Source organism: Podarcis pityusensis (genome assembly GCF_964106645.2).
Source record: "Podarcis pityusensis genome assembly, chromosome: 12".
Taxonomy (NCBI): Eukaryota; Metazoa; Chordata; class Lepidosauria; order Squamata; family Lacertidae; genus Podarcis; species Podarcis pityusensis.
The window spans coordinates 27,288,915-27,316,112 of NC_138037.1; the positions used below are offsets into that span (position 1 = coordinate 27,288,915).

Here is a 27,198-nt window from a genome sequence, read left to right on the forward strand (position 1 = left end):
TACTTCTAAAACAATCCCCTTTATTTATGTGCTTCTCACTTCCTCCAGCCAACAAATTGCAATAAAAATAAAAAGAAAGAAAAGATGTCAATGTAGATGTTCAGTACTGCAAAAATATACTCATTAGGATTCAGACGATACTGGTCCCTCTTTCCGAGCATTAGTTGTGTGTCCACCAACAGATACTTTTTAAAAAAGAAAAAAAAGTCAGTGTATGCTGTCATTTTTATTTTTTTATCCTAAATAACGGCTCTCTTGAAAGCAAATACCTAGCAGAATAGTACACATTGTTAACCTACTTCTCATTGTATCCCCCTAGCCAGTTTCTGATCTTCCTGTATGGGAAAGATGGGTCTCCTTATTAATGTCTTATCTAGGAATAATAGAAGCCACTTCAAGTTACAGAAGTCATTGTTGGCATTTAAAAAAAAAGAAGTGAAATTAGCATGTAGAGTGTGTTTGCTCATAATATAGGATTGGATCCCGGAATGAATTAGTTGAACCCGTCCTGTTGAAATCAGTAGGACAAGTTGGTAAAGATTTTAATGGGACCTAAATGTGATTCACTTAGTTTGTATCCATTCCACTGTTTGCAACGTTATAAACATGAAAGTAAAATCCCACCCATACATATGTTTTAAAATCTGAAACTTTTTGCTCACTGGCTTTTTATCTTGGATATCTCTGATATCACTGTACCTCCAAAACAGGGATCAATTTCATTCTAGAAACTCAAGACAGTTTATTTTGGCATTAAGTGTTTAAGATCTGATTTCAATTAAAGATTCTTCAGTAAACACCATTTTTAACAAACTAATAGATACATAACCATCCACACCTTGTGGCCCTGTTCAGATATCGTTTGAACCATGGTTTATATGACAGTAAGCAATCAGGCTTGAATATTTTCCTTCCCCTCCCCTTTGCATATGAGAAGAGGGGGAAAGAGTGAAATATTCTGTTTTCACTTTAAAACAAACGCTGCTTCCTTGTTACATATCAATTTGGAACTGTGGCTTTTACTCACTAGTTAAACAAGGACCAAAACATGCCTTCAATTTCAAACGTGGATAGAACAAACTTTGGTTCTCTGCTTTTATACACAATAGGGAACTGCAGTCTGGTCTAAAGTGAAAGCTTTCACTCTCTTCTCATAAACAAATGAGAACAGAATAGGAGCAGACAAGAATGAGGCTCACCTCAAGTCATTTCCTATAATTTAACCGATTTAGCATCTGAACCATGGTCCCCAGAGTCTTGTCGTCAACTCAGTGATTCAGAGGAAAATCAGTCACAAATATAGCTTCCCCACCCCGGTCATAGTTAATGCTATGAGTAAAAGTAAGATTTTTGTTTCTCACATACAGAGCATCTCAGTCGATTCAGCCTTCAGTTCCTTTAAGACTTACTATGCTAAAAATTAGTGTTCCAACGGCAGCATGTATTATTCGTAACCACTGCAAATACAGAGCTTACAGTTAGCAGTATGCAAAACCAAGAAAACCGATTAGCACATTGGTATTCACACTGTTACTGTGAAATAGGAAAATGCTAGTAGCAGCAGATGCCAGGGTTGTCAAGGCTGGCACAGAACACAGAGCAAGGTACAGACCCTCTTATTTTGCAAGTGGGTGGGTATCAAGAGTGAATACGTGAAGGCATGTGCCACCTGAGGCAAACAGGAAGGGGTCAAGCCACCACACCTGCCCACAAAATCTGACTGGTGTTATTCAGCTGCGGCAGCTTCCAGCGAGATCTCACTGAACTCTCGCGAGATCTCACCAGAATCTGCAGCAGCAGCTGTACAACTCCGCCAGGGGTGGGCAGCACATCTGCAGGGGAACCACCCCATGAGACTCCTCTGCACAAAGTGGCTGCTTTTGATTTGCCTCATGGTTGGGCAGGCCCTGCGTCTGTGCTTGCTAGTTTCCTGCATGGATTCTCTGTCCTGGGACAAAGACCATTTCAGGCCTATCCAGTGGGCCATTCAACCTCACCAGAGACTGAAGGAAACTTCATCTAATTTCATATGGCCCTTGGCCTAATTTCAACAGCATTCCGCAAGAAATCTGTTCATATCTTTGGCAGGAGCCACCTATCCTTCACCTTGTAAACCGCTGGGTGAAGAAAGGAAGGATGGAAGAAATATGGTCCCTCCCAGCAGTCTTTGTCTTTGTATTTTTCCCCAAGGCTTTCCCCAACATAGAATCATATTACATTGCCAGCCAAGTCTGCCACATAATCCCATATATTTTAGAAGACGAAACACTGGGTCCATTTGGAGAAAGACACCACTGAAAACACCCCACAACAGCATACCCATCTCTCCAAAACAAAATAAAGAGAATCCCCACAACACTAATCAGGTTCATACAGTGCATGGTAGAAAAAAGTAGGCAAACTGTCCCCAGCCCCACTAACATCCCCCCCCCCCCCAGCTCACCACCCACTATTCCAACACACAGCACAAAACCTCCAAACCAACGGTCTACACCGTCTAAAAGACTTCGACAAAGGAACTTCAACAAAGATAAGCCGACACAAGAAATACAAACTAAGGGACACCCGAATTCCCTGGCTAATGCACTAGCTGAAGTTTCTGAACCGTCTTTGGAGGCTGCCCTATGTGTAACACATTGCTGTAATCTCACGTAGAGGTTACCAGAGCATAGACAGCGGAGGTTAGGCTATCCCTGACCAGATAAGGGTGCAGCAGCCTGAGGGTGATGAACACAGAAATGGAGAACTGAGACGGAAAGGGAATTCCTCCAGAGGAAGGTAGGAAATAAATGAGGGAAGAGCTGCCTACTTCCCCAGAAAGGATTGTGATTCTCACATTCAGGCACAATGTGGACCAAGATCCTACCTGAAGACCCTTCCAAGGTAAGAACAAAGCCTGATTGGGCAGAATCAAAAGAACTTGCAGTATAATTCGGAGGGAAAGTCTAGCGCACAAGAATTAAGGTACCTGAGTCATCTTTAAACTTTGGTGAGAGGGGAACCAATACCGGGAAAGAGGAGAACGAAACAAGTTTGGAGGGGATGCAGACAATAAAACACAAAGGGGTTATTTACTTCAAAAAGTAAAATGTTTTACTTACCATTGATTGCAGGATAGCACAAAGACATCCATAAATAAGCAAGACCAAATACAAAATTAGCAGTATTCCTGATGTGATCGTAAGGTCACACTAAAGAAAAAGAAGAGAGGTATGAGCACTTCCTGCCATGCAGATATGATAAGAACAGAAATTTGTGAATGGGGAGGTTCTCCACCCAACCCATAGAATAGACAGTCACCAAGGAATTTTCAGGTGTTAATACATTTTCTTACCCTATCTGCAAAGTATCTCAAGCTCAATACTTATTTGTACTGTATAACATTATTCTTGTTTATAAAACCCAGTAAAAAAAACTTTGAAACATTGAAAAAACACACCAAAGTGTTTGGAATAAGGGAGCACATTCCAACAGCGGAAAAATCCCTCTGTTTCAGAACTCTGTTGATGCTTTACCAGAAGGAAATATCATCTGAAGGATATATCTTAATTTTATCACTTAGGAGGAGAATCTTGTGGGAAATCAAATAAATTTTAACATGGCATACACACGATTACTATTAATATGCCAGTGTCTAGAGAAGATGAAGTAGCCATACATAATATAGTAAATCAGAAAACTACTTTTAAGAGCCAATGCACTTAAAATTACATCTAGCCTTTCAGTGTTACGAGATACAAAATACAGAGAACCATATTATCTGATCAAATTTGATTTCCTGAACCGCAACAAGGTCAGATAACCACAGGAAAATGAACTGCAAGCAATTTTTTCTGTCTTTCTTTCACAACTGAAATTTGGCCTCTTCTGTTGGCCCTTTCCACAATTTAAGAAGGATATTGACAAGGTGGAACATGCTGGAACATTTGGCCCTTTCCACAATTTAAGAAGGATATTGACAAGCTGGAACATGTGCAGAGGAGGGTGACCAAGATGACTAAGAGTTTGGAAACCTAAACATATGGGGAACGTTTAAGGGAGTTGGGCAGTTGAGAAGAAAGAGGAGATATGATAGCCATCTTTACATATCTTAAAGGGTTGTCATATGCAAGATAGCACCAACTTGTTTTGTACCGCTCTGGAGGTAGGACCCAAACCAATGGATTCAAGTTGCAAGAAAGGAGATTCTGACTAAACTTCACAAAGAAATTTCTAATTAAACAGAACAGGCTCCCACGAGAGGTGGTGGACTCTCCTTCTTTGGATGTTTTTAAGCAGAATTTGGAAGGAATCTGTCATGGATGCTTTAGTAGGGATTTCTGCATTGCAGAGGCGTTGGATATTTGGAGAGCCTTACAACTCTACAATTTTATGATTCTATGTGAGCATTAGCTATAACTCTAATAAATATAAGAATGTATGTATCCAAAATCTTACTAATGGAGCAATTAATAAACTCATTTAGACCACATATAAGCAGCTATGCTGTGGCATACAAACAATTACAGTGGTACCTCCAGCTGCGGATGGGATCCGTTCTCTGGTCGGATCCCGAGGTTTCTGAAACTGGAGGGACCGCTTCTGTGCACACACACGCTGCGGTAGAGCAATAACACAGAAATATACTTCTGGGTTTGCCGCTTACGTATCCCGAAGTTTACGTAACCGGAAAGATACGTAAGAGGAACGATTGTATACTCTAGCATCACTATTATGCTTTTGTCAACATACCAACACAGAAATTAATAAATATATACATACAGCGCTTTTTTCTGAGGGGATGCAGGGGTACGCATACCCCTAAATATTTTGTGAATCTAAGTTTGGCCACATTGAGGGGCAGTATTTCAATATGAGTAGGAAAATGAGAGGACCCTAACATATTTTTTAGAAAAAAGCACTACACACACACACACACACACACACACACACACACACACACTGTAGCCAAGACCGTTGTACATCATCAAACAAGCTTGCTTGTCAAGAAAAAATAAAACAAATAGTGAGAGAAATAAAAAAGAAATGCAAAATGGCTTATGAAAGAGAAAAAGGGCAGTACTGTCTAGCAAAGGAAAAGAAAAGAAAAACTAAAGTACAGTGACCAGATTAAAAGAAAATATATCATTTACAGTGTCGTTCCAAAAATTTAAAAACAAAGCACTTCCCAATAAATTTGTTTAATTATTATGTATAGCATTTCTCTCATATTTATGCTTTACCATTAAAATAGTATTTCAGGTTTTCCTTAACCAATCTGTTACAGTAGGGGGAGCTTTTATTTTTCAATTTTTGTGCAATACACTGTTTTGCTGTTGTTAGTAGTGTAGTAATCAGCTGTAAATCGGTATTAATTTACTTCAGAATAAAGAATCAAAAGGAGAGTTATTTTAGGATTTCTTGGAACATCATAGCCTCTACTTGACTCACAAATATTTTAATATGGGCTGTAGACAAAAAAATAAATACATTCAATGACCACTGATATATATCGACAAGAATGATATATGTTCCTAGGTGTCAATTTGTGTTACTGATCTTTCTCAGTATTCTTTCATTATGCCAAAATATCACACACTGATGACATTTTTCAGATGACAGAGCAAACCAATTTTTAATTCTGAATTAGCGATTAATTTATCAAACAGTGGGTCAAGACAGTTAAGAAATGATTGCTTACTTTTTTCTGAAGAGTAAAAGCGGCAAGTCCAAATGTCACAGACGCAGTGGCACCAACTGACCACATAACTGCATCAGCATCAAAGAAACTAAATGCCAAGGAAAGATAACTGTTAATGTGAAACGTGATATGCCTAATTACACCAGTACAGTCAATTCAATTTATTGATCAACTACTTACGCTGCAATTGATCCAAGCAACATACCCTCACAAATTGTCTAAAAATAAAAAAATATAAATAATTATATGCAAGTGGAAACACATTATTATTATAGCATAACATCCTCTCCATTTATTCAGCCTAGGAGGTTCTCCAATAGTGTACAGAATTCAGTGTATAGAATTCCCCTACCTTGCTTTTCCCAACCAACAAACCTAGACGCTTAATAGGGGATCCATCTGGGGATGGGGTTGTTATTGTAATAGTTGCTGTAGCAACTTTGTAAAATGACGCCACATAAAACTGAAGAGTATAACAAAGGAACTTTTAATACGGTGTGGGTTTTGCTACAACTTATCCCAAAACAGTTATCTTAGTTTTCAGTTTTGTATTGGTGCTGCTCAGAAACCCTTCATTCCATGCACCAGTTCATAAAACAACTTTGGTTCCTACTAACCTTGCAGTTAACTTCATACAGTAGCACAGTGCCTCAGCAATTTCCAGTCCAGAGGGCAATCCCATCTGCAGAAGCCGTGAACTAAATCCGGCTGATTTAAACGTAATTTACTTCTAAGTACGTGTCTTTAGAAGGGAATGTTAGTCTTCTCTGAAAGATGTTTCTTACTGGGAATTAGGATGCACTCAAGTGGGATTACGTTCTTCCTATTGCTCAAAAGCAGAAAATGCTGTTGCACCAAAGGAAGTTGTCTAGTTCTCCTCCCCTGAAATCTGTGCTTGCATCTGTCTATGCTGCCAACGCTAAATGTAAGACAAAAACATCATTTCAGCTTTTACTTTTCCCTGTCAAAGGGGAATAGAACCTGACAAATATCTTACCACAGTACTTTGCTAGAAAACCCATGATGCAACCCAGTGCAGGGTGACCTAAATACTGTTGAGTACCTGTTGCAATAGTTAGGGAAATAGAAGTTAATGTGAATCACCTGTACCTTAGTCAATACAGTAGGCAGGCAATCAGCTTTGGCAGAAACTCTTAAGAGTAATTGAATGCTTAAATGGGAGGAACTTGTGTTACTTATATTTGCCTTTGGAAGCCAGAGCTAAGGAAGCCCTGTGAAGCTTCTGCCATTGGGGAAAGGACTATATGCTTCCGTAGGATCTACAGAAGCTAAGGAGAGCTTCTGCTACTGTCTTGATGCTTTCTATGTGTTTGCTCACTTAAGCAACAAAGAAAATTAAGTAAACACCCTAAAGTTTCCTGACTATGCACCTGAAGTACAATCTGACTGCTGGAATAGATTTATGTGCTCCCTATCCTGCAATCAGAGGTAAAATAACATTCATAATGGACAACAATGAATTTGGGTAACAACTCAATACTATAAAATTGTCAAGTTATCTGTGAAAGAAGCATCTCCAGCTAGGTGAAAGAAAACTTCTCAAACTTTTGTGCACTGCAGGAACCTGTGCAGCACCAGCAATCTCAACATTTAAACTGCTGCATAAAGGGACTGATGAGACTGGCAAAAAGTTGGAGGATTCTTCTCCCCCTTAATTAGGAGACATAGAAAGAAGCACCTTCCTGTCCTGGATTCTATTTTTTTAAAAAGTCTTCAAAAACTCTCCAAAAGGACTACCTGTCAAAGAAAGGAATAAAAGTAAGATTATATTACATTTAAAGTATACATTACATTTATTACTGAACTGCCAATCTGTTGGCAGAAAAACAGAATAGCATCTAATTTTGTATCTATCATCCTGTGCAAATCTTAAATCATATTACCTTTTTTTTAAAAAAACAGAGAATTAAGCCCTACTGAAGGTGCATATTCTAGATGTTCCTTAAACCCATGAACTGGGCTCAGCTGGTTAGAGTGTGGTGCTGATAACACCAAGGTGGCAAGTTTGATTCCTGTATGGGATCCTGCAGGGGACTGGACTAGATAATCCTCAGGGTCCCTTCCAACTCTACAATTCTATGAAATCCTGATAAAAATAGGAGAGGTAAGGGCAAAAATGAGCTTCATTAAACAATATTGCTGAAATAAGTTCCTCTAAATCTGACCCATCGCTCCATTATCCATCCTCAATATCCTGATGGATACAATAGGCTGTAAGTCTGCAAATTGTATATGATGAAGTCTGGCTAGTTTCAATTGGGAAGGGGAAGCCCAAATTTGTGCTTGACCTCTAGCCACAGGGTAAGAATTCATATGAGCCCCTGCGGTACAACTTAAATTCAGGGCTCCCTTGGGAAACAACTGACTTTGCCATGTGGGATTACTTTGGCTTTAATGTAGATGCATTCTGAATGGCAGGCTGACAAAACAGCAAGTTAAGCTGACAGATCAGAAAGCAAAACTTCTTCTGCTTAAGTATATCTGCATCAAGCTTAACAGAGCAGAGGTAGAAAGTTGATGCCCGGTAAAGGTAAAAGGGCCCCTAGACGGTTAAGTCCAGTCAAAGGCAACAATGGGGTTGTGGCGCTCATCTCACTTTCAGGCCAAGAGCGCAAGCATTTGTCCGCAGACAGCTTCAGGGTCATGTGGCCAGCATGACTAAGCCCCTTCTGGTGAAACCAGAGCAGCACACAGAAACGCTCTTTACCTTCCCACCGGAGCGGTACCTATTTCTCTACTTGCACTGGCGTGCTTTCGAACTGCCAGGTTGGCAGGAGCTGGGACAGAACAACGAGAGCTCACCCCATCGCGGGGATTTGAATCGCCAACCTTCTGATCGGGAAGCCCAAGAGGCTCAGTGGTGCCCAGTATCAATACATTGGTCTTGGGGTGATGATTCATCAAAACCCCAAAAATCTGCCCCAAGGAAGAAGCAGAATTGAACAATACTTACAGGGCTAGAGCTGGTTCAAGCCCCTCTTCCTCTTCTGATAACCCCTCCTAATATCTCTGTCCTGCTAATGCCTGGTGGAAACTAAGAACAGGTGTTCTGTGGAGTCCCGCTGCAGACTCTGGTTTGCCCATCTACCAGGTCTTTTGCATACCAGATCCAATGGTGGCACTGCAGCAGTGACTGTGGAGATGTGATCAGGCCTCTGGGAGTCTGGAACCTCTGCCTTCTCCTGCCTGCGCCTCTTTTGCTACAGCAGGACCATTTAGGCCGTGTCTGGAATGTCACTATTGGACTCAAAATGATGGCCATGATCATGTGCACCCAAGTGGATGAGAGGCAGCCAGTTGAAAACATCTGCTTTTCACTCTGGCAATGTACACTCTCATGCTCGCAGAGCAGGAAGCCAGGGAGGGAGGCACACTGCTTTAGAGGCACACTTTTTTTGAGGCATTTGACTTATTACCTAATTATGCTTACTATGAAAGGCAGCAATGAGAGACAGAGAAAAAGAGATGGGAAAGGTAAGCAGACAGCTGAAAAACAGACCCCCCCTTTTTTCTTATTTTCCTTTAATAAAAACAAACTTAACAATAAGAACACCAAATGGGAGAACACCGATAGAAGACACTGTTTAAACTGGCAGGCCCTGGGGAAATAACACAAGTTGAAAGGCAAAAACCACTTCAGATCAGGGTAGTCCAAATAAATATATTAATTGTGTATATTAAATAATATTAACTATATTGCAAGCACTTTAATTTACGATGTGGACATTTAATTCAGTGTGTGGCCCACGGGTTCTGTGTCGAAGTACTCTTTCAGCCCACTTGGTCTGAGAAATAGAACCGGCCTGCATTAGAAGCAGTAGCCAAGGGAACAGGGAATGCTGGGATGGGCTGCTTTGAGTGAAGGCAGAAAACAAAACTGATACTTCAAGGGACGGGGGGGGGGGGTGCTGGACATCTTCCTTTGGAGTAACAATGTCTCCTGCCTTTGAGCACTAGAAGGAACACAATTGACTTGGATGCATCCTAATTCCCAAGAGAGAATCACAGTTTTACAGCCCAATGCAATGGAACAGCTGGGCTGCAATGTGACTCTAGCCCAGAGCTTTCCAAACTTTTTAAGTCAATGGGCTTGTTTAGAAATTTGAGAAAATGATGCAGGGGTGCCAGTCACAAAATGGCTATGGTGCAGTGCATAGCATAGCAAAAGGTGGCCATTACCTCTGAAAGAGTAGAAAAACAGATAGGCCAACAAAATGGTGCAGACAAGCCTCACCCAGAAGTCCTCCCCTATCAACGGTAAGCCAAATTCTAGATTGCACAACATGTAACAGGTTGAGAGACAGCCTGTCTGGGGCAACAATGTTACAATTTGTACAATAAACCAGGGTCCCTAGTTGTGGGGGACTTTCATATAACTGATAGCCTTAACTCTAATTAATTCATGAAGCAGTCGAGACCATAGAGTAAGTTGTCCTGCCAGGCTTAGCTAGGTCCTTCTCCATCACCTTGGGAGGAATAGCTATCAAGCCTTTGTTCTTCCCATTCAACCATGTGAACCCTACCAGTAAGGATGTCTAAGCTGAATGCTCCAAGACTTAAGCAAGCAATGTTTGTGTTTCTATACAAATAATTTAGAAATATTTACCACTTTAGAATCTAAGTTTTACTACCTGTCTTTTCTGAAAGGTGCATGACAAAGCACACGATTCAGACTTTTGGAAAGTTTGTAAGTAAACCATTTTAAACTTACCAAATGTGTGGTTGCTTTCTGTGCTAAGGGAAGTACTGAACTTTGCAGGGGATATTTTAAAGGTCTAACAGCCTATATCCCCACACTATACTTTGATTTATATTTTGTGATTTAAAATCTCTGCTGAGGCTCTTACCAAAGAGTACTTGCCCCAAACCTGGATCTTGTCATCCAGGGATTTCTCCTTTTTATTCTTTACCGTATCTATTCTTTTCCCTTTTACCAAATTCAAACAACAAAATGTTGTTAGACTGCAACTGCTATAATCCCTGGCCATTTACTAAACTGGCTGGGTATGATGGGAGCTGTAGTCTAATAACTTATGGGAATCCAAGGTTTAAGAACACTGCCTTCAAAAAATACTTACAAATATTAACAACATAATGACGTCCAGTGGAAATCGCCTGCGGGCTTGATCACAGCAGGCTATTGTAATAGCCAGCAACATGATTAATGGTCTAAAAACAAAACAAAAGCAAATGTTACAGTTTTGCATGGTAAAATGCTCTAATTGCTACTGAAGAGCTTAAATTAAGTTACAAGAGAAATTAACTTAAAACTGCATATTTTCTTGAAACCATGTTGATGTATATAGATGTTCAATCTGTTTGTATACATAATTGATACTACAAATAACATTTTTCCTTGTTTACATACACTGATTTTATAAAACATGTTTGTAAAAAAAAATACTCTATTGTAATTATTAAGAGATTAGATTTGATTTAATTGGAAGCTACATGCACTATACTTACAACATGGTATAGCAAAACCATGGGCGTCTTCGTACCCATATTTTAAGGTATTTCCTGGCCAAAAAAACAAGCAAAAAGCAGTTACAGAAAGGATCCCAATGCAGAGAACTGGTAGTTTATTTATTATTTATTCTAACACACAATTTCTACACTCACGATATTTCATAAAAGCATTTAAAACAAAGCTAAAACATAATATATTTGATATAAGACATATATCAAATTAGAAGCAACCTTATTCAATGATATTATAGTCTAAATCAGGCATAGGCAAACTCGGCCCTCCAGATGTTTTGGGACTACAACTCCCATTGTCCCTAGCTAACAGGACCAGTGGTCAGGGATGATGGGAGTTGTAGTCCCAAAACATCTGGAGGGCCGAGTCTGCCTATGCCTGGTCTAAATAGTTCTCCTTTCAATGTGACTATTCCATAAGCACTAATTTCTATGAAAGGTTGGGGGCTTTCAATACACAGCTCTCCTGACCTGGGCTCAGGGGTGGCACGTCCCGTTTGACTGCTTGAGACAAAGCAGGAAGTGCTTCTCTGACAGAGGCGGCAGAGGTGAGAGGAATGCCTGCGAGGATATAGCCTTGGGGACTTCCACCAGCTGCTTCACTGGACCTCAGGGTGAGGCTGAATGATACACATTTCTTTTTGTGATATGTTATGGCTAGAGACACTCAGCACTAATATATTGTTATGTGCCACCCCAATCTCCAGAGCAGTGAGAGATTCCAGGGGTTCCTAGCACACTTTACCCAGGGTCCGTGTTTCCTTTTGGAAATGAGGCACAATGGAGACTGTGGTGTCTTTATGATATAGGATTTATTCACACACATATGCAACCTGAGCCTATGATGGAGGGGTTCCCAGCATTAGCACTTCCAAAGGTTCTTGCTTTTCCCATAACTGCAGCAGTCTTGTATTTAAACAGACCCCAGCCATGGCTCTAACTCTCAGCAGCTTGCTGTGTTGAACAGACTGCAATTTTTCTCTCCTAGGTCAAATTCCAGCCACTCCAATCCTAAACTCTACTCTCTATTGCCTTCCAAAATGAAGTCTGAGCAGAGGGAGGGCCTTACCATCTGGCACAGCCTTTGCCTTCCTTATGACATTCCTAATGGCTCATTACCTTCCCTTTGATTTTGGTTAATTGCTCATCTCCCAGGCAATTTCCTGAATTTAGGAAGGTGATTTGGCCTGTACTTTAAGATTTTATTAATCCTGTGTCTGGCAACTTTAACACTCTGTGCACTGATTATATTCTAACACCTATTAGGAATTTTGGGAATTTTGGCACCCACAATTCATAACAATATATTTTATTAGAAAACTGATACACTGCTTTCTTCAAAGAAAGCAGTAACTCCTGTAAATATCCCTGTTAATAAAAAGATGTCACAACACTTTATTGGTTAACCACAGTGCAGGAGAACGAGGGGGGGGCGGGCTTTATGAAATCCATAAGTTCAGCCCTTTAGCCAAACCCCTCTAGCTCCCCTGTAATTCAAGAACTAAACATGGCTGGATCTGGACAGCCAGCCAAACAAAGGAATACAGAACCAGAGAGCAGGCTGCCCTTCTCAGCCAGGCTTGTAGTCACAGAAAGATCTGACAAACAGATCAAGGCAGCTGGGTGAGGTGGGATGGGACTGAACAGAAGTACCATATTTTTTGCTCTATAAGACTCACTTTTTCCCTCCTAAAAAGTAAAGGGAAATGTGTGTGCGTCTTATGGAGCGAATGCAGGCTGCACAGCTATCCCAGAAGCCAGAACAGCAAGAGGGATCGCTGCTTTCACTGCGCAGCAATCCCTCTTGCTGTTCTGGCTTCTGAGATTCAGAATATTTTTTTCTTGTTTTCCTCCTCCAAAAACTAGGTGCGTCTTGTGGTCTGGTGCGTCTTATAGAGCGAAAAATACGGTAGATGGTAAAATCATGGCTGCCATGTAGCCAGTGTGATGTAGTGGTTAAGAGCGGTAGTCTCGTAATCTGGGGAACCGGGTTCGCGCCTCCGCTCCTCCACATGCAGCTGCTGGGTGACCTTGGGCCAGTCATACTTCTTTGAAGTCTCTCAGCCCCACTTACCTCACAGAGTGTTTGTTGTGGGGGAGGAAGGGAAAAGGAGATTGTTAGCCGCTTTGAGACTCCTTAAAGGGAGTGAAAGGCGGGATATCAAATCCAAACTCTTCTTCTTCTTCTTCTCTTAACATAATAGCTGGGGGCATCATAAAAGGTATGGAATACCTCCCCCCCCCCCATAGAAGCAGTGGTTAAGATACCAAGTTTTGCCACAATAGAACAAACATGCAGCTCACCATGTTGCATCTGAAATCAATCAAAACTGTGATTACTTAGCTATACTTACCAGTAGACGAACGTGCAAATTATACCAAGGGTCAAGCCCAGCTGAAGTGTAGACATAAGATATAATTTCCTGTAGAAAACTAGGGAAATGGTACAGGTTATATGGGGTGGGGAGAAGAATGGATTAATCCATGGGTGTAGCCAGGATTTTTGTTAGACTTTGTTGGGGGGGAGCAGAACCAACGTGATTGGTCAGTTAGTTAAGTACTGTATTTATATTGTTTTACTTGATTATTGTTTTAATTGATCGGGGGGGGGAGCAGGTGACCCCCTGACCCCCCCAGCTACGCCCATGGATTAACCTAATCTGGTTTTGATAAGGAAGGAACCCAGAAGACAATGCAGCTATTTTAATGGCTTGTCTGGCTGTTTTTAAATATTTTATTAACATTTGCATGCTTTCCCATTACTTCTCAATAAGTATCTGAAAGATTTTCAAAACTCCAAAGTAAGTATTTATTTAGGGGTTTTTTTATAATCCCAGATATTAAAAACACTACTCCAAGGAGACCAAAGCTACACGTTCTGTTTTTACTAAGTTAAGGAGTCTGTATGCATCTGGAATTATACATGCAGTATTAATCATTTATGAATGGGCAACAATTACAACTAAATGTAGCAGTGAAACCCAGGATTAACTACCTCTGTGCTGAACATGGACTCAAGCCCTTCCTACCTATACAAATATATTGTATTAAAGAGAGCAATCCAAAATCCCAGCCAGGAACAGCAGATCAACAACTGCATCCAAAGTATTGCCACTTGTGCCAGCTAGAATGGAAAAGGGTGGGAGGGGGCAGTGATTGCCTACTTTTGCAGGCTGCAAATAAGGCCCCTTTCTGGGAAATGGACTAGCTTTAGAGGCAGTAGCTCGATCAACCGTTCCTATAGCACCCTGTCTGGGGGGGCTTATCATAGAATTGTAGAGTTGGCAGGGACCCTGTGGGTCATTTAGTCCAACCCCATGCAATGCAGGAATATAAACTAAAGCAAAATGATGCAGACTTCTACCTTATCCTAATCCAGTGCAGATCAGGGGTTAACACGACTGTTCTTACCTTTAAAAAAATCTATTCCAAAAGAATCGGTTCCTCAGCATCAACTATGTTGTACCAGCCACTGGTCTTGACCACTTCAAGTTAAATTTTCAACTAAAATTCCCATTATGCAAATTGCATTGAAATAGTAAAATTCAAAGTATTTTTTCCAGTACAATAAAAACCTACACAGATCTGTTATCTGTTTAAGAATCTCCTATTAAAGGGCCTAATCATTTCCATTTCTAACATATTACTGCAGTTTAGCATCCTTACTGTTTTTTAAGTGTTCAGTTAAGTTTACCAGAATCTATTATTGAAATATCTATTACCTTAGAATGCCAATTCTAATCTAAAGGGGAGAAAAGCAAAAGGGATCTATTATTAGAATGAAATATATTCTATACCTGACCAACAATGCAAGCAATTACTTTGCGCTCCTTCCTGTACTCTCTCATCGGAAGTCCTTGGACAGAAACTGTTGTCACTTACCTGTGCAGACAGCTCTGTCAGAAAATGGACCTTCTTCCTCAACGGCTGTCATGGGTCGCCGTCTTTTATGTGATGACCGTGCACCTCTTGGACGCCTGTGTTGTGACCGAGATGATTTTGCTCTTCTTACTTTTGTTGGATGCTCCTCGAGAACAGGGGAAGGTTCTTCGACAGTACTTTCCTGATTACTAGAAGGTGGAGGTTCTGTCTCTGCAAGCAGTATTACTGAGTTTGTAACTTGTGGAGAATCTTCACCAGAATGTTGGTATTTGAGGCATAATATGCCTCCACAAAAAGCTTACTGGTAGATTATTCTCCATCTTGGATAAATATATTCGAGTTACACCTTCAGATTAATACCAAGAAACCTTCTAGTCAGTGCTTTTTGCAGGTGAAGCACAATGCCAAGCTCCTTTACTTTGAATTCAATAGGGCTTGTTCTCTAATAAATGTGTTGAGGATGATAGTCTTAAAAATAGAAGAAAGCTGTAGAAAAGCACTGGGAAATATGTGGCCTTCCAGATGTTTGACTCCCATTGGCCATTTTGGCTGGGTGTTGGAGTCCAACAATGTCCGGAGGGTCACAAATTCCTCACCTGCTTTAGAACGAAGTGGTGACATAGGGGGTGACAACTTTCCTTTATATTATTGTTAAAATACCAGCGCCACTGAGAGGACTACCATAAAAGAAACTACAGGAAAATACTGTTGAACAAAATGTATATCCTTCATTTTTAGTGCACTCTTATATTGTTTTGGGGACCACCTAGAGGACTTTGTTGAATAAACCAACTATGAACCTAGAGAACAGTGGCTAGAAGTACTTCCTTGTTGATCAGGCAAGAACAAAGGGCCAGGTTCCTGATATTTATTTCTTACCTAACCATTTGAATGTGCTTGCCTATCAAAAAGCTCAACCACAAACACCACTCCCTGCTGCCTGAAAGTGTCTGCAAGCCCTGTGTGCATTTAGGTCCATAGGGCTCATCACCTAGAGTCTATCCTCAGTTCCTGATATATGCCTGGTATATTCCAGGTCAGCATCCTCTGACATCTGCCCATAACATGACAGTGGTACCTCGGGTTAAGAACTTAATTTGTTCTGGAGGTCTTAACCTGAAACTGTTCTTAACCTGAGGTACCACTTTAGCTAATGGGGCCTCCCGCTGCCGCCATGCTGCTACCACACAATCTCTGTTCTCATCCTGAAGCAAAGTTCTTAACCTGAGGTACTATTTCTGGGTTAGCGGAGTCTGTAACCTGAAGCATCTGTAACCTGAGGTACCACTGTATATCTAAGACTCCTACTCCTTTCACCACAATACCTTGCAGACAGGTATTGGGATAGTAGTGGGAAGATAGCCAGCTATCAAAGCTGTTCACCTCTCAAGGAACTAACCCAGCCTTGCATGCTGTGTTTGCCCTCAGACTGTATTGGCTGTCATGGTTCAGCCAAGTCAGGTCCTGCTCCCATAGCTGCCCAAAATCTGTGTGGAAGTCTGGAACTCAGCCCATATATAGGTGTTTATCCTCTTTATAGGTGTTTCCACAGCCCAAGGGTGTATAGCAAGTTATTAAAAGAGCCTCCCTTTCTCTCAATGGGTCACAGTCTTCTACACACTATATATATATATATATATATATATATATATATATATAGTTGTGACAAAAATTAAGACTACAGAAACTATGCACTGCTTATATCTTGTTCTAAAGGATACTCCAAGGAAGATGAAAAAAAAAAATCCCCAAGTCAATCTGGACAGCATGAAAAAAATAATTCCTGGTTTCCCATAGCATGACCAACTATAAACTGAGATAATCCTGAAACGAAGGAGGGTAGGCTTCATCACCTGCCTGCACAGAATGAAGCCAAACTGATTTGGGAGAAGCCATCTATAGGCATCCCAGTCCCACAAACCTCACTGTCAAATCTCGTAAGGGCTGGAAATCCAGATCTCACAAGATCTTGGGCTCATGCTCTTGTGACCCCCATGACTGGCTATGACATCTATGAAGATCTCCCAGAAACATGGCTAACTGGGAGGGACTGTCAGCCATCTCCTCCAGACTTTCTTACATATTTCCCTTATCACTACTATTAGACTTACCCATTTTTGCACTTTAGATCGCAACACCCTTGCGCAATAGCCTTGTGTAACCACTTCTCATTCAGAGGGCTTCTGAAGCTAAGGGATTAAGGTAATGAAGAAGAATAAAACTTTTTATCGAGTTAAAAATATGTTCTCTATTTACATAAATTGTTCCATAGAACTATATTTCTATAATTAGTTTTTTTAGGCTTTCCTATGGAGCCCCTGCATTAAAACTGATCTAAAATGGCTCTCCAAGGAATATCCTTCCTTGTCATCTAAAACTTATCTAAATCCAAATCCAAATAGTTAGAGAAGAGACTGATCCAAAATATGGCAACTTGTCATTAGAGGTAAAGGTACCACTACTGTTAAGTAGTTTACTTTCTAATAATGAACAAAAGGGAAGAAAAAAGCTTTGCAGGCAAGAGGTGACATAACTGGGCTCCTGAGCCCCACAGGGGTGCCATATAAAGTTGGTTAAGTAGTTGGTCAGGGAAGCTGTGGACTCAAAAAGGTTGAAAACCTCTGCTTTAATGGACTGTCAGTATTAAAAGGTAAGGCAGCATTACCCACCAAAGATATAAAATAATACTCTGTGATAACTTAGTAAGGAAACTATGGCAACAAGGCATCCAGAAGTTTCAAGAAACAGAATTCTAAAAGTGACAGTTGGCAAAAGAGAGCTCAAGAGGATAGCACAAGAATAGATGAGAGGGGGACAAGACTGGCCCCTTTCACCACTTGCTATGGCCATACCCCTGTGACCCCATGTTAATTCATTTTTTAAAAAATTCAAAACATTTTTCAGCATCCCCCTCATCCAAATGAGCTCTAAGGCAGTTTACAATAGGCATTGGAGTGGGGAAACTGTCTCTAATTTTTCCAGTTGTCTACATTAATGTACAGAGTATGGGAAACAAGAAAGGCAAATTTGAGCTCTTAATACAGGATCTAACAGGCATTATGGAAACCTGGTGGGGTGAGACTCATGACTGGAATATAAAAACTGAAGGGTATAACCTATTCAAAAGGAATAGACCAAAAGGAAAGGGAAGGGTATGTACACTTGTGAAGAGATACGTAACTTGGAGCATGGAAGGCAGATTGAGAGTATAAGGGTAAAAATGATAGAACATCAGTGACCTTACTGTGTGTGTCTGCCATAGACCTCCAGGCCAGAATGAAGGCTTGGATGATACCTTCCTAGAGTAGATTACCAAAGATTCAAAAAAGGAGAGATATAGTAGTCATGGGAGACTTCAACTTCCCTGATACCTGTTGGAACTCAAACTCTGCCAAAAATGTAAGGTCCGACAAGTTCCTCCATTGCTTCACTGCTAATTTGATGTCCCAGAAGGTGGAAGAAGTAACAAGCATATCATCTATCTTGGACCAGGTCCTTACCACCAGGGATGAACTGATTGATGAAGTAGAAGTACTGGGAACCTTGGGAGGAAGTAATCACAGGTTTCATTATACAGAGGCAATGGAAAGCTGGGTGTAGTCAGACTTCTACTCAGGACTTTAAGAAGGCTGATTTCAAAATGTTTAAGGAACTACTGGGTGAGATCCCATGGTCAGAAATACTCAAAGAGAAGGAAATCCAAAATGGATGGGAGTTTCTTAAAGGTGAAATATTGAAGGCAGAAATGCAGACAATTCCAACAAGAAATAAAAGTGGGAGGCAACTAAAGAAACCAGTGTGGCTGCATAAGGAATTTACAGATGAGTTGAGATTTAAGGTCTATAAGAAAAAGGGAAAAGGGGAAATCATGAAGGAAGAGTATATAGGAGTAGCCAACAGCTGCAGGAGGAAAGGCAGGCAGGCTAAAAAGCTCAGAATGAGCTCAGGCTTGCAAGAGAGGTTAAAAACAATTTTTAAAAATGGTTTCTTCAGCTATGCTCAAAGCAAGAGGCAAAAGAAGCAAGTACTAGGTCCTCTGCAAGGAGAAGACAGAGAAATGCTATTAGGTGACAGAGAGTAGGAACTGCCCAACACCTACTTTGTCTCTGTCTTCACCCAAAAGGAAAGCAGTGCCCAACCTGATGATAACAGAATAAACAATGCAAGGAGGGAGCTGCAGCCCAAGATAGGAAAAGCGGTGGTAAGGGAACACCTAGCTACCTTTTAGTAAGCATAATACACATTCAAGATGACTTACTTCATTTTAAGTAACTATTTTTGTTTCATTTTATGTACTTTATTACTTCCCTTCATACTCTTTTTTGTGGGTGAATTTAGAGTTTATGAAAAATATTGGATTGACAACCTTGGATTCTGAAGGTCATTATTGAGCTACACAACAGTACGAGTTTTCAGTTCTGTCCTTAAAGCAGATACCATAGGTGCCAGAGGGAGGGGTATTATTGGTTGTGATGGCATCTTCCTTATTTCAGTTTTGTAGGTTGCTTTATACATTTTCACTGCAGTCTTTGGGTCCTTGTGATGGTATGGTAGGAGGTGCAGGAGACCTCCAATTCAGAGTGAACACTATTAGAAGGCAATTAACTTGTAGCTGTTGGTTTTAGTGATTAGTAATGTTGTTTTTAGTTCTGTGTAACATGTATTTTATATTGTAAACTGCTCTGTTTATTACGGAAGAGGAATGGAGCCTACAAACATAAATCCCCATGTTTTATACACACACACCCCCAGCAAAATCTTGTCCTTAACTTTCTTCAGCTGCTTTCTTGTGATAGGTACAAGTTTCCCTAAGAAATTTTTAGAAATACAGCTATAGCCTTCTATGCAGCATTTTGTCTTCCATCTACCCACCAGCACCTCAATAAACTGACGGGGGGGGGGTGCATTTCTGAGTAAACAAGTCCAGGATTCAGATGGCCCATAAATTTAGTATAATTTCACCTGCTGCTTTTCGAGGCCGGCCTTTATCACATCCCTGTCCCGTTGTTGAGCATTTTTAATATACTGCTCCAACTGTATGCATACTATATTATTTGCCCCCTACTTTATAACGTCCCTAGGCTAGACGAGGTTAGCCAGTTATCCTTGGGCCCGAGGACGAGAAAGGGCTAGTCTCGTGTCTGCTCGGTTGACTACAGCCGACCTCAAGGGCCACTCGAGGCATTGGGGCTCCCGAAAAAGACCACGATATACCGCCCGTGTGTTCCCCGCAAAACCGGCCACCTCGCCCTGGGTCGCCAGTCGGCCTGAGGGCGGGAAGCCCCGGCTTTCCTCGTTTGTCTCTCCCCCTCAGGCCATGCAGCCTAGTGGGCAGCCAGCAGAGGGCAGAGGCCCCTCTTTTGCGGCGCTTCCCTTCCCGGCCGCTCTGCTCTCCCCCCCGCCGCTTCCTCAGCCGCTCCGCTTCCACGCACAACATCCGTCGTGGCGAGCGGGCTCGCAGCCGGAGGCCGAGCGAGCGAGCGGTCCCCCGGCGCCAAGATGCCGCTGGGCCTGAAGCCGACGTGCAGCGTGTGCCGCACCACCTCCTCGTCCATGTGGAAGAAAGGCGGCCAGGGCGAGATCCTTTGCAACAACTGCACGGGCCGCCCGGGGCCTCCCGGGTCCGCGGGAGCCGCCTACGCCACCACCTCGGCGGCTGCGCAGCACAGCAACGGCGGCAGCGGCGGAGGGAGCGGCGGCGGGAAGCAGGTGAGGCCAGTTTCGGGCTGCGGCGGGTCCCTTGAGCGCTCTTGGGGAGCAGGGCCCGCCGCTGGAGCAAGTGGGCCTCCTCGGTCGCCCTTCTTGAGCTGGCGCGGCCAAGCCACCCTCCCCAGAAGAGGCCATTGAACAAAAGGAGGGAGAGCTCAGTCTAAAGAGCATCCCCACTGAAGCAGGGGGTTGGACTAGATGACCCCCGTGGTCCCTCCCAGCGATACAATTCTAGGTCTAGGTCAGCTGTGTGACATCGGACCTCCGTGGGTCACGTCGCGCTCTTTTCGTTCTGCTTCAGATCTCTTTTCCGTTCTCCCCGGCGCCGCCCAGCTCTTCAAGTTAATAGGCATTGCAAGGATAAAAGCTCAACAACTTTCAACCTTACGGTGCACATTCAAACTTAACCTGATCTGAGTTGTGCCTCTAACTCAGGGGTGGGGATTCCCTTCTTGGCCAGCCTTCCGAGGGGTTACATGCCAGTGGCGGGTGCAGGCAAAAGTGGGTGGTGCAACTAGTGCACATGCTACCTATGTGTCGGGAGTGGGAATGTGTTTGGGTTGTTGGAAGTGAATGGTGATTAGATAAGAGTTCGAAAGGGAGTTTGAATGCTGTTGGGAGGCAGTTGAGAAGTGAGTTGGGTTTTGGGAAGTGGGTGGTTAATTGGAGTGAGAGTTGGAAACGGAGAGTTTTGATGGTAGCAGGGTTGGTTTACTAGAGCAGGATCAGTATTGTTAACTAGCTACGTTTTTATAGAGAAAAAAGTAACAAATGATACCATATGCTTCTGAACCCTGTGATCATCAAACCCTTATTTCTGTTTTTTTAATAAGTGCTGTATTGCACCACATGCCTCTTGACTGGTTATGTTAGAAATGAGAACTATTCATAATATTATGTCTGGTGTGGAAACAAGAAGGAAACTTCAGAAGTACCTATCAGAAACCCAGTTTTCTTACAAAGAATGCTGCGGTGGTACAGGGGAGCTGAGGGGAGTGCCAGAACACCACATAGCTTAGGCATGACACTAGCCTACTCTCAGATAATTCTATATTGGTTTGCAGCCTTAGGCTGAGATCCCGGGCTCACTTATCTGAGAATGTCCCATTGAATATAGTGGGAATTTTGAGTAAACATGCATAGGACTGCACTGTAAATTCTGCTATGATTTGAAATTATTTCCGAGTTGCTGAAACACTCTAGATTGATACCCATTCTTTCATTGTATAATGTGTTAGTTTTATGATGTTAGCCGCCCTGAGCCCAGCTCCGGCTGGGGAGGGTGAGGTACAATATATATATATTTTTTAAAAAATTATTATTATTATTATTAGCTGTCCTGCAGAAAAATTTTTGAACAGTGTTTAAGCACTTGAAACAAAAATATTTCTGTTGAAATTAGCGGCATGTACTTTTTTAGTAAATGTGTTTAGAATAGGTGTTTCATCTCTTTCTGGCCTGGGGCAAGTGGGTCCTACTATGTCCCCCCGCCCTATGAATAACTATATATATATATATATATATATATATATATATATGTCTTGTTGTATATTTGATCATGTATATACTAATGAATTCCCACTATTTCTTACTTTTGTACACTAGAGTAAGCAAGAAATTCACAGAAGATCTGCTCGATTAAGAAACACAAAATACAAGTCTGCTCCAGCTGCTGAAAAGAAAGTTTCCACTAAAGGAAAAGGGAGAAGGCATATTTTTAAGTTAAAAAATGTAAGGTGATTATGGACTCCAGCTACAGTTGAGCACTTTCTAAATTAAAGCAGTGTGGCAGGTGCTGTACTAAAAAATAGTAAGGTTTACAAAAGGCTGCACCAAATATAAATATTTTCCTACATGCTTATAAAATTATATACAACTTTGCTACATTAGTATTGCTTTCCTGAAGAACCATAAGTATTTAACACATAAGACTATGCACATTATTGCATTGAAATATATGTTTTTAGTATGCTTCAGGTCATACTTGTTGAGCATAATGTGCGAAATGACTCTTGAGCAATGTCTTAAGAGACTTTTTTTTCATTTGTGTATAATATCAATATTCTATGCATTTCTGAATGTGAAATGCTTCCTGGTTAAAACATGTAACAAATATAGATGCATTTTGTCAAAGCTTACTGATAATGAAGGTATTAATTTCTTGATGCTTTCATATATAGTGGTCCAAAGATTATCAATTTTTCATCCAAATCTCATTTACAAAAAATGCATTATATTTTAATTTTGACACTGTTACGTTATTTGTGCAGTTTAATCATTATAACCTTCCTTTTTCAGCCCATCAAAGCTCCAGAGTCTGTAGCTACCATTATTACAGCAGAATCTATCTTCCATAAGGTATGTTATTAGAAGTTTATGAACATAGGAGTGTTTCAAAAGTTAATAAATATTTAAATGAGTACTTGGTAAGAAAATTTATTGGACTGTGACTCAGACATACAGTATGTATTTAGTGTTTTTGCAGTAGCACTATAAATCTGCACTGTAATTTGCAATTTTTCCTGTACATTGTTACTGAAGTTTCCTAAACGTATAACTTGCTAAGGATGCTAGCATGTTCATGACTGAACTGAGACTTTCTGATGTAGTTCATACTCTTCAAGAGCAAAGTAGCTGATATTTTCAAATTGAAAAACTCCATTAGTTACTATCAGATCGTTTGCTATGACATAGCTTGAAACTGTTATATATTTATTTATGTTACTGTATTGAAACTCTAACTTACTTATTTGGAGCAGCTTGACAGCCATTTTATCAATATCCTTATCTGTCTCTAAAAAGAAATGAAATTATGTTTTTATTTATTTTAACATATTTATGTGCTTTTAAACCCTTAAATCAGCACTATTGGCATAGAAGTGCATACTAAAACTCCAAACAGCCAAATTTTAGGGGAAGGAGAAAAATGATGCAGGCACATTGTTTCAGTCCTGTTTGTTGTCAGGGAACACTGAAATTGCCCTTAAACTTAGTACTGTAGCCTCACTGAAGGAAAAATGCAAATATGGCTTTCTGCAACTGCAACGTGGGGGAAACGGATAATGTACATAGACCAGCTGGGGACCAACAAGGGAAGAAGGATAAGAGCCTGGGGAGTGGTGGTGGGACAACGATGAGGGAGAAGACTGGGAAGAGGAGGGGTTAGAAGCTGAGGAGGTAACAGGGCTTTGTGAGCTGGGAGAACCTGTGGAAGTTCAGAATCCGAGTCAGAGGCTGAAGCCGAAGCCGAAGCTGGCAAGTGGGAGGATGGAGGCCAATAGAGATGAGGCAGGCTGGTGAAGGGTCAAGGGTGTGCCCCCGTCCTGCTGCAACAAGCTCCCCTTCTCCCAGAACTAGAAGAGGGTTGAAACAGGCAGAGTGGCAACAGACTTCATGGAGGTGTAGCCTCCAATTGCTTGGGGAAAGCCCTGGAGAGGAGGGGACTTAGATGGTTGTGGGGAGGCAGGGACTTCCAGTCTTGGCAATTGATTTAATGGGGTAAGACCTACTGGGGATGAGCTGTTGTACTTGTTAGGCCTGACACTCAACAAGAACAGTATCTTCACAGACTTGGTTAATAACAAGTTATCTCTGGTGTGACTACTGGCCAGCTCACTCTGTGACACCAAAGCAGAAACTATTATCAGTTTAGCTTTTTAAAAAATTAATTCTAATGATCTATATCTTTTCTAGGGAGTTTACTATCAGATTGGAGATGTTGTTTCAGTGATTGATGAGCAGGATGGTAAAACATACTATGCTCAGATTAGAGGGTTTATTCAAGACCAATACTGCGAAAAAAGTGCAGCTTTAACATGGCTCATTCCTACTGCAGCTAGCCCCAAAGACTGTTTTGACCCTGCAACTTACATAATAGGTAAGTTCCAAGGCCCAAAATGTTAAAATTCTACCTGTCCTGACAAAGCAGAAAGTGCTACATGTGATACAACTCCAGAGTCCTAGATTTCTTTTTATCCTGTAGTACAAGCTAGTTAAGCAGCATTGCCTTTAGACTTGCTCATGAATTGCAATTCTGGCAGAGATGTATATTTGTGTTGGAAATGAAGTTCAGAGTTGTATATTTGACAGCAACATGTTCTCCTGGGAAGCGTGCTGATGTTGGAGTGTCTTTATCGGTTTAAATCAGTAGTGCCACTAGATAAAACTGTCTCCTAGCTACTTTCAGTGGAAAGAAGTTGCTATGGACACACAAGGTCCTCTACACGTGAACCTTCTCTTCTTAGGCCCAAAGAAACTGGGCTGGAGGGCAACATGCCTGCTACAGAGATGCAGCATGCTGAATGCATGACCCTCTTCCATCCTCATCAATAGTATGGTTACTGTCAGCGCTGCCTCAGGTCCTAGCTCACAGAGGACCAACGCCAGTTGCTCTTTATAAACAAAAGTCTTTATTGTGGTTCATTGTTGGTTTGACATCCGTGGCGCGCAGCGCTACGTCTGAGTCCTTAGACCGGCGAAGCTCCGTCTGACTCCTCCCCTCCCCTACACCAGTTCAAGACCCGAGCTTTGCTCCACCTCTTCCTCTCCTCCTTCTGCTCCTTTCTCCTCCGGGTCCTCCTGTCCTCTGGGGTTACCTCCTTCCTACTTTCTTCGGAGGCGGATTCTTCTGACTCCTCCCCACCCTTCCGGCGGGCTTTAGGACCTGGCTCCCAATCCGGGTTTTCTGCTGGCCCGCGCGCCTCCACATTTGAACTTGGCGCGCGCGCCCAGCCGCCTACTTTCCTCCTAACGGCTACACTGCTCCCCTCACTGCTTTCTCCTTCAGGGAGGCTGGCCGGACCTGCTCTTCCCTCCGCCCCCCCACTCTCTGACGGAGGCGTGGTCAGTCCAGCCTCACTCTCTCCTCCTGCAGGAGGCTCTTGTTTTAATCCTTGGGATTCTTCCCCCCCGCTACGCTCTGGTGGGGAAGCTACCCCTGATTTCCAGCTGCCGCTTGGAGACTCCCCACTGGCCCCCCTTGCCCTGCCTCTGGGGGCCCCCTTCTGGGAATCCTCTGATTCGCTGGAGAGACTCATGGAATCTCTCTGATCACTGGCATACCCTCCTGAGCTCCCCTCAGATTGTTCCCCTTCGCTCTCCATCTCCTCCTTCCCCTGTGGCTGAGCCCATGACAGTTACACAGCCTCAAGCTGTGCAAGTCCTTCCTTTCCTCTGCTGTTTGTTAGTAGTGTTGTTATTGATCTGAAACCAGCTGAAATTATTTCCTAGGAGGAGCAAGATACCAGGTATCCTTGTGTTGCTGCATTTTATACAATTCTGTGTTTTGCCCTTACTTTGGAGGATGGAGGACTTCATATTAGATTCTCCCATCTAATGTCTTTTGGAGAACACTGCAGGCCCAGCTTGCATAGCTTTATTTCCTGCATAGAGCTATATCCATGCTGGGGAAAGAACCTGTCTTGCTAGTGATACTTAATGAGAAATATGACAATGGCCAACTGGGTGTACCATAAAGCTCCAAGTGGGGGGATAACCAACTAACTTTTTCATTTTTTTTATTTAAGGGCCAGAAGAAGATCTTCCAAGAAAAATTGAGTACTTAGAGTTTGTTTGTCATGCGCCTTCAGAATATTTCAAATCTCAGTCATCTCCTTTCCCTACCATTCCTACTAGACCAGAAAAAGGTTATATCTGGACTCACGTTGGACCTACCCCAGCAATTTCTATCAAGGAAACTGTTGCCAGCAGCTTGTAGTGTGTCTTGCTCTTGAGAGACTCCTTTTTATGTATATTAATTTTCACAAATGTTTATGTTTTAGTATATCCAGCTAGGCCTATGAGTGACTTTTATTTATTATTTAAATTTGGGTGCCTTTTTCAAAATCAAAATTTCTTCACGTTATTTGAAACTTGTTTTTCTTCTCTTCTGTCAAAAGTAACTTCTCACATGCTTGTTGAGTCTAGTGAGAAGCTGTACATTTTGTATTTGTTAGTATTGCTTTATACAAAAATAAAGTTATTGACTACCTTTCTTCACAAAAAAAGCCTGTTGTTACTATCACTGTGAAAAACTTGTGTATCTGTGTGTTCATTTACAAAAACCATTGCATCTAGTAAATAGATTTTAAGTTCAGTTACTGTAATGATGGGAAGGCATAATTGCAGGTGTTCATTTCCTCCCCACTCCAAATTACTATATGCCAGGGATGGGGAACTTGCGGTTGTTATAGTACAACATACATGGAGTCCTACTCCTATCAGCCGCAACCAGCATGGCCAGTGGTCAGGGCTAATGGGAGTTTTAGTTCAACATCATCTGGATTGTCGCAAGATCCCTATCCTTGTTCTTTGCCCAAATAAACAAATTTTACTACAGGATTATGCTGTTAATTTTCTGAAACTACAAGAGTTTCAACTGAGCAGACTTTTAAATAGCTGCTTGCCAAAGGTTCATAAGAATTGTC

The 27,198-nt window shown here is 41.7% G+C and overlaps 2 protein-coding genes across 7 annotated transcripts; one reads left to right on the plus strand and one right to left on the minus strand.

Annotated features, from left to right (window-relative positions):
- LOC308459877 (protein lifeguard 1-like) lies at window positions 1–20,165 on the minus strand. Of its 4 annotated transcripts, XM_080975631.1 has the most exons (12): window positions 20,027–20,165; window positions 18,436–18,606; window positions 17,176–17,253; window positions 15,065–15,274; window positions 13,537–13,615; window positions 11,168–11,221; window positions 10,780–10,870; window positions 5,861–5,898; window positions 5,681–5,768; window positions 3,102–3,191; window positions 1,410–1,457; window positions 1–185 (listed from the first exon to the last, which is right to left on the minus strand). In XM_080975631.1, exons 3-12 carry the CDS (start codon window positions 17,177–17,179, stop codon window positions 36–38), a joined length of 852 nt encoding a protein of 283 aa, XP_080831757.1. In that variant the 5' UTR covers window positions 17,180–17,253; window positions 18,436–18,606; window positions 20,027–20,165; the 3' UTR covers window positions 1–35. The 4 variants fall into 4 exon arrangements, with proteins under 4 accessions (XP_080831757.1, XP_080831756.1, XP_080831755.1 ...); XM_080975630.1 differs by lacking the exon at window positions 18,436–18,606 and having other exon boundaries at window positions 20,027–20,133; XM_080975629.1 differs by lacking the exons at window positions 18,436–18,606; window positions 20,027–20,165 and adding an exon at window positions 17,734–17,798 and having other exon boundaries at window positions 15,065–15,159.
- Window positions 17,862–26,805, plus strand: GATAD1 (GATA zinc finger domain containing 1; the record flags this gene model as incomplete). Of its 3 annotated transcripts, XM_080975633.1 has the most annotated exons (6): window positions 17,862–18,216; window positions 19,188–19,265; window positions 22,379–22,504; window positions 23,072–23,131; window positions 24,467–24,650; window positions 26,299–26,805. In XM_080975633.1, 6 exons carry the CDS (start codon window positions 18,070–18,072, stop codon window positions 26,487–26,489), a joined length of 786 nt encoding a protein of 261 aa, XP_080831759.1. In that variant the 3' UTR covers window positions 26,490–26,805. The 3 variants fall into 3 exon arrangements, with proteins under 3 accessions (XP_080831759.1, XP_080831761.1, XP_080831760.1); XM_080975635.1 differs by lacking the exon at window positions 19,188–19,265; XM_080975634.1 differs by lacking the exons at window positions 17,862–18,216; window positions 19,188–19,265 and adding an exon at window positions 20,564–20,773.
- Between the last annotated feature and the right edge of the window lie 393 nt (window positions 26,806–27,198).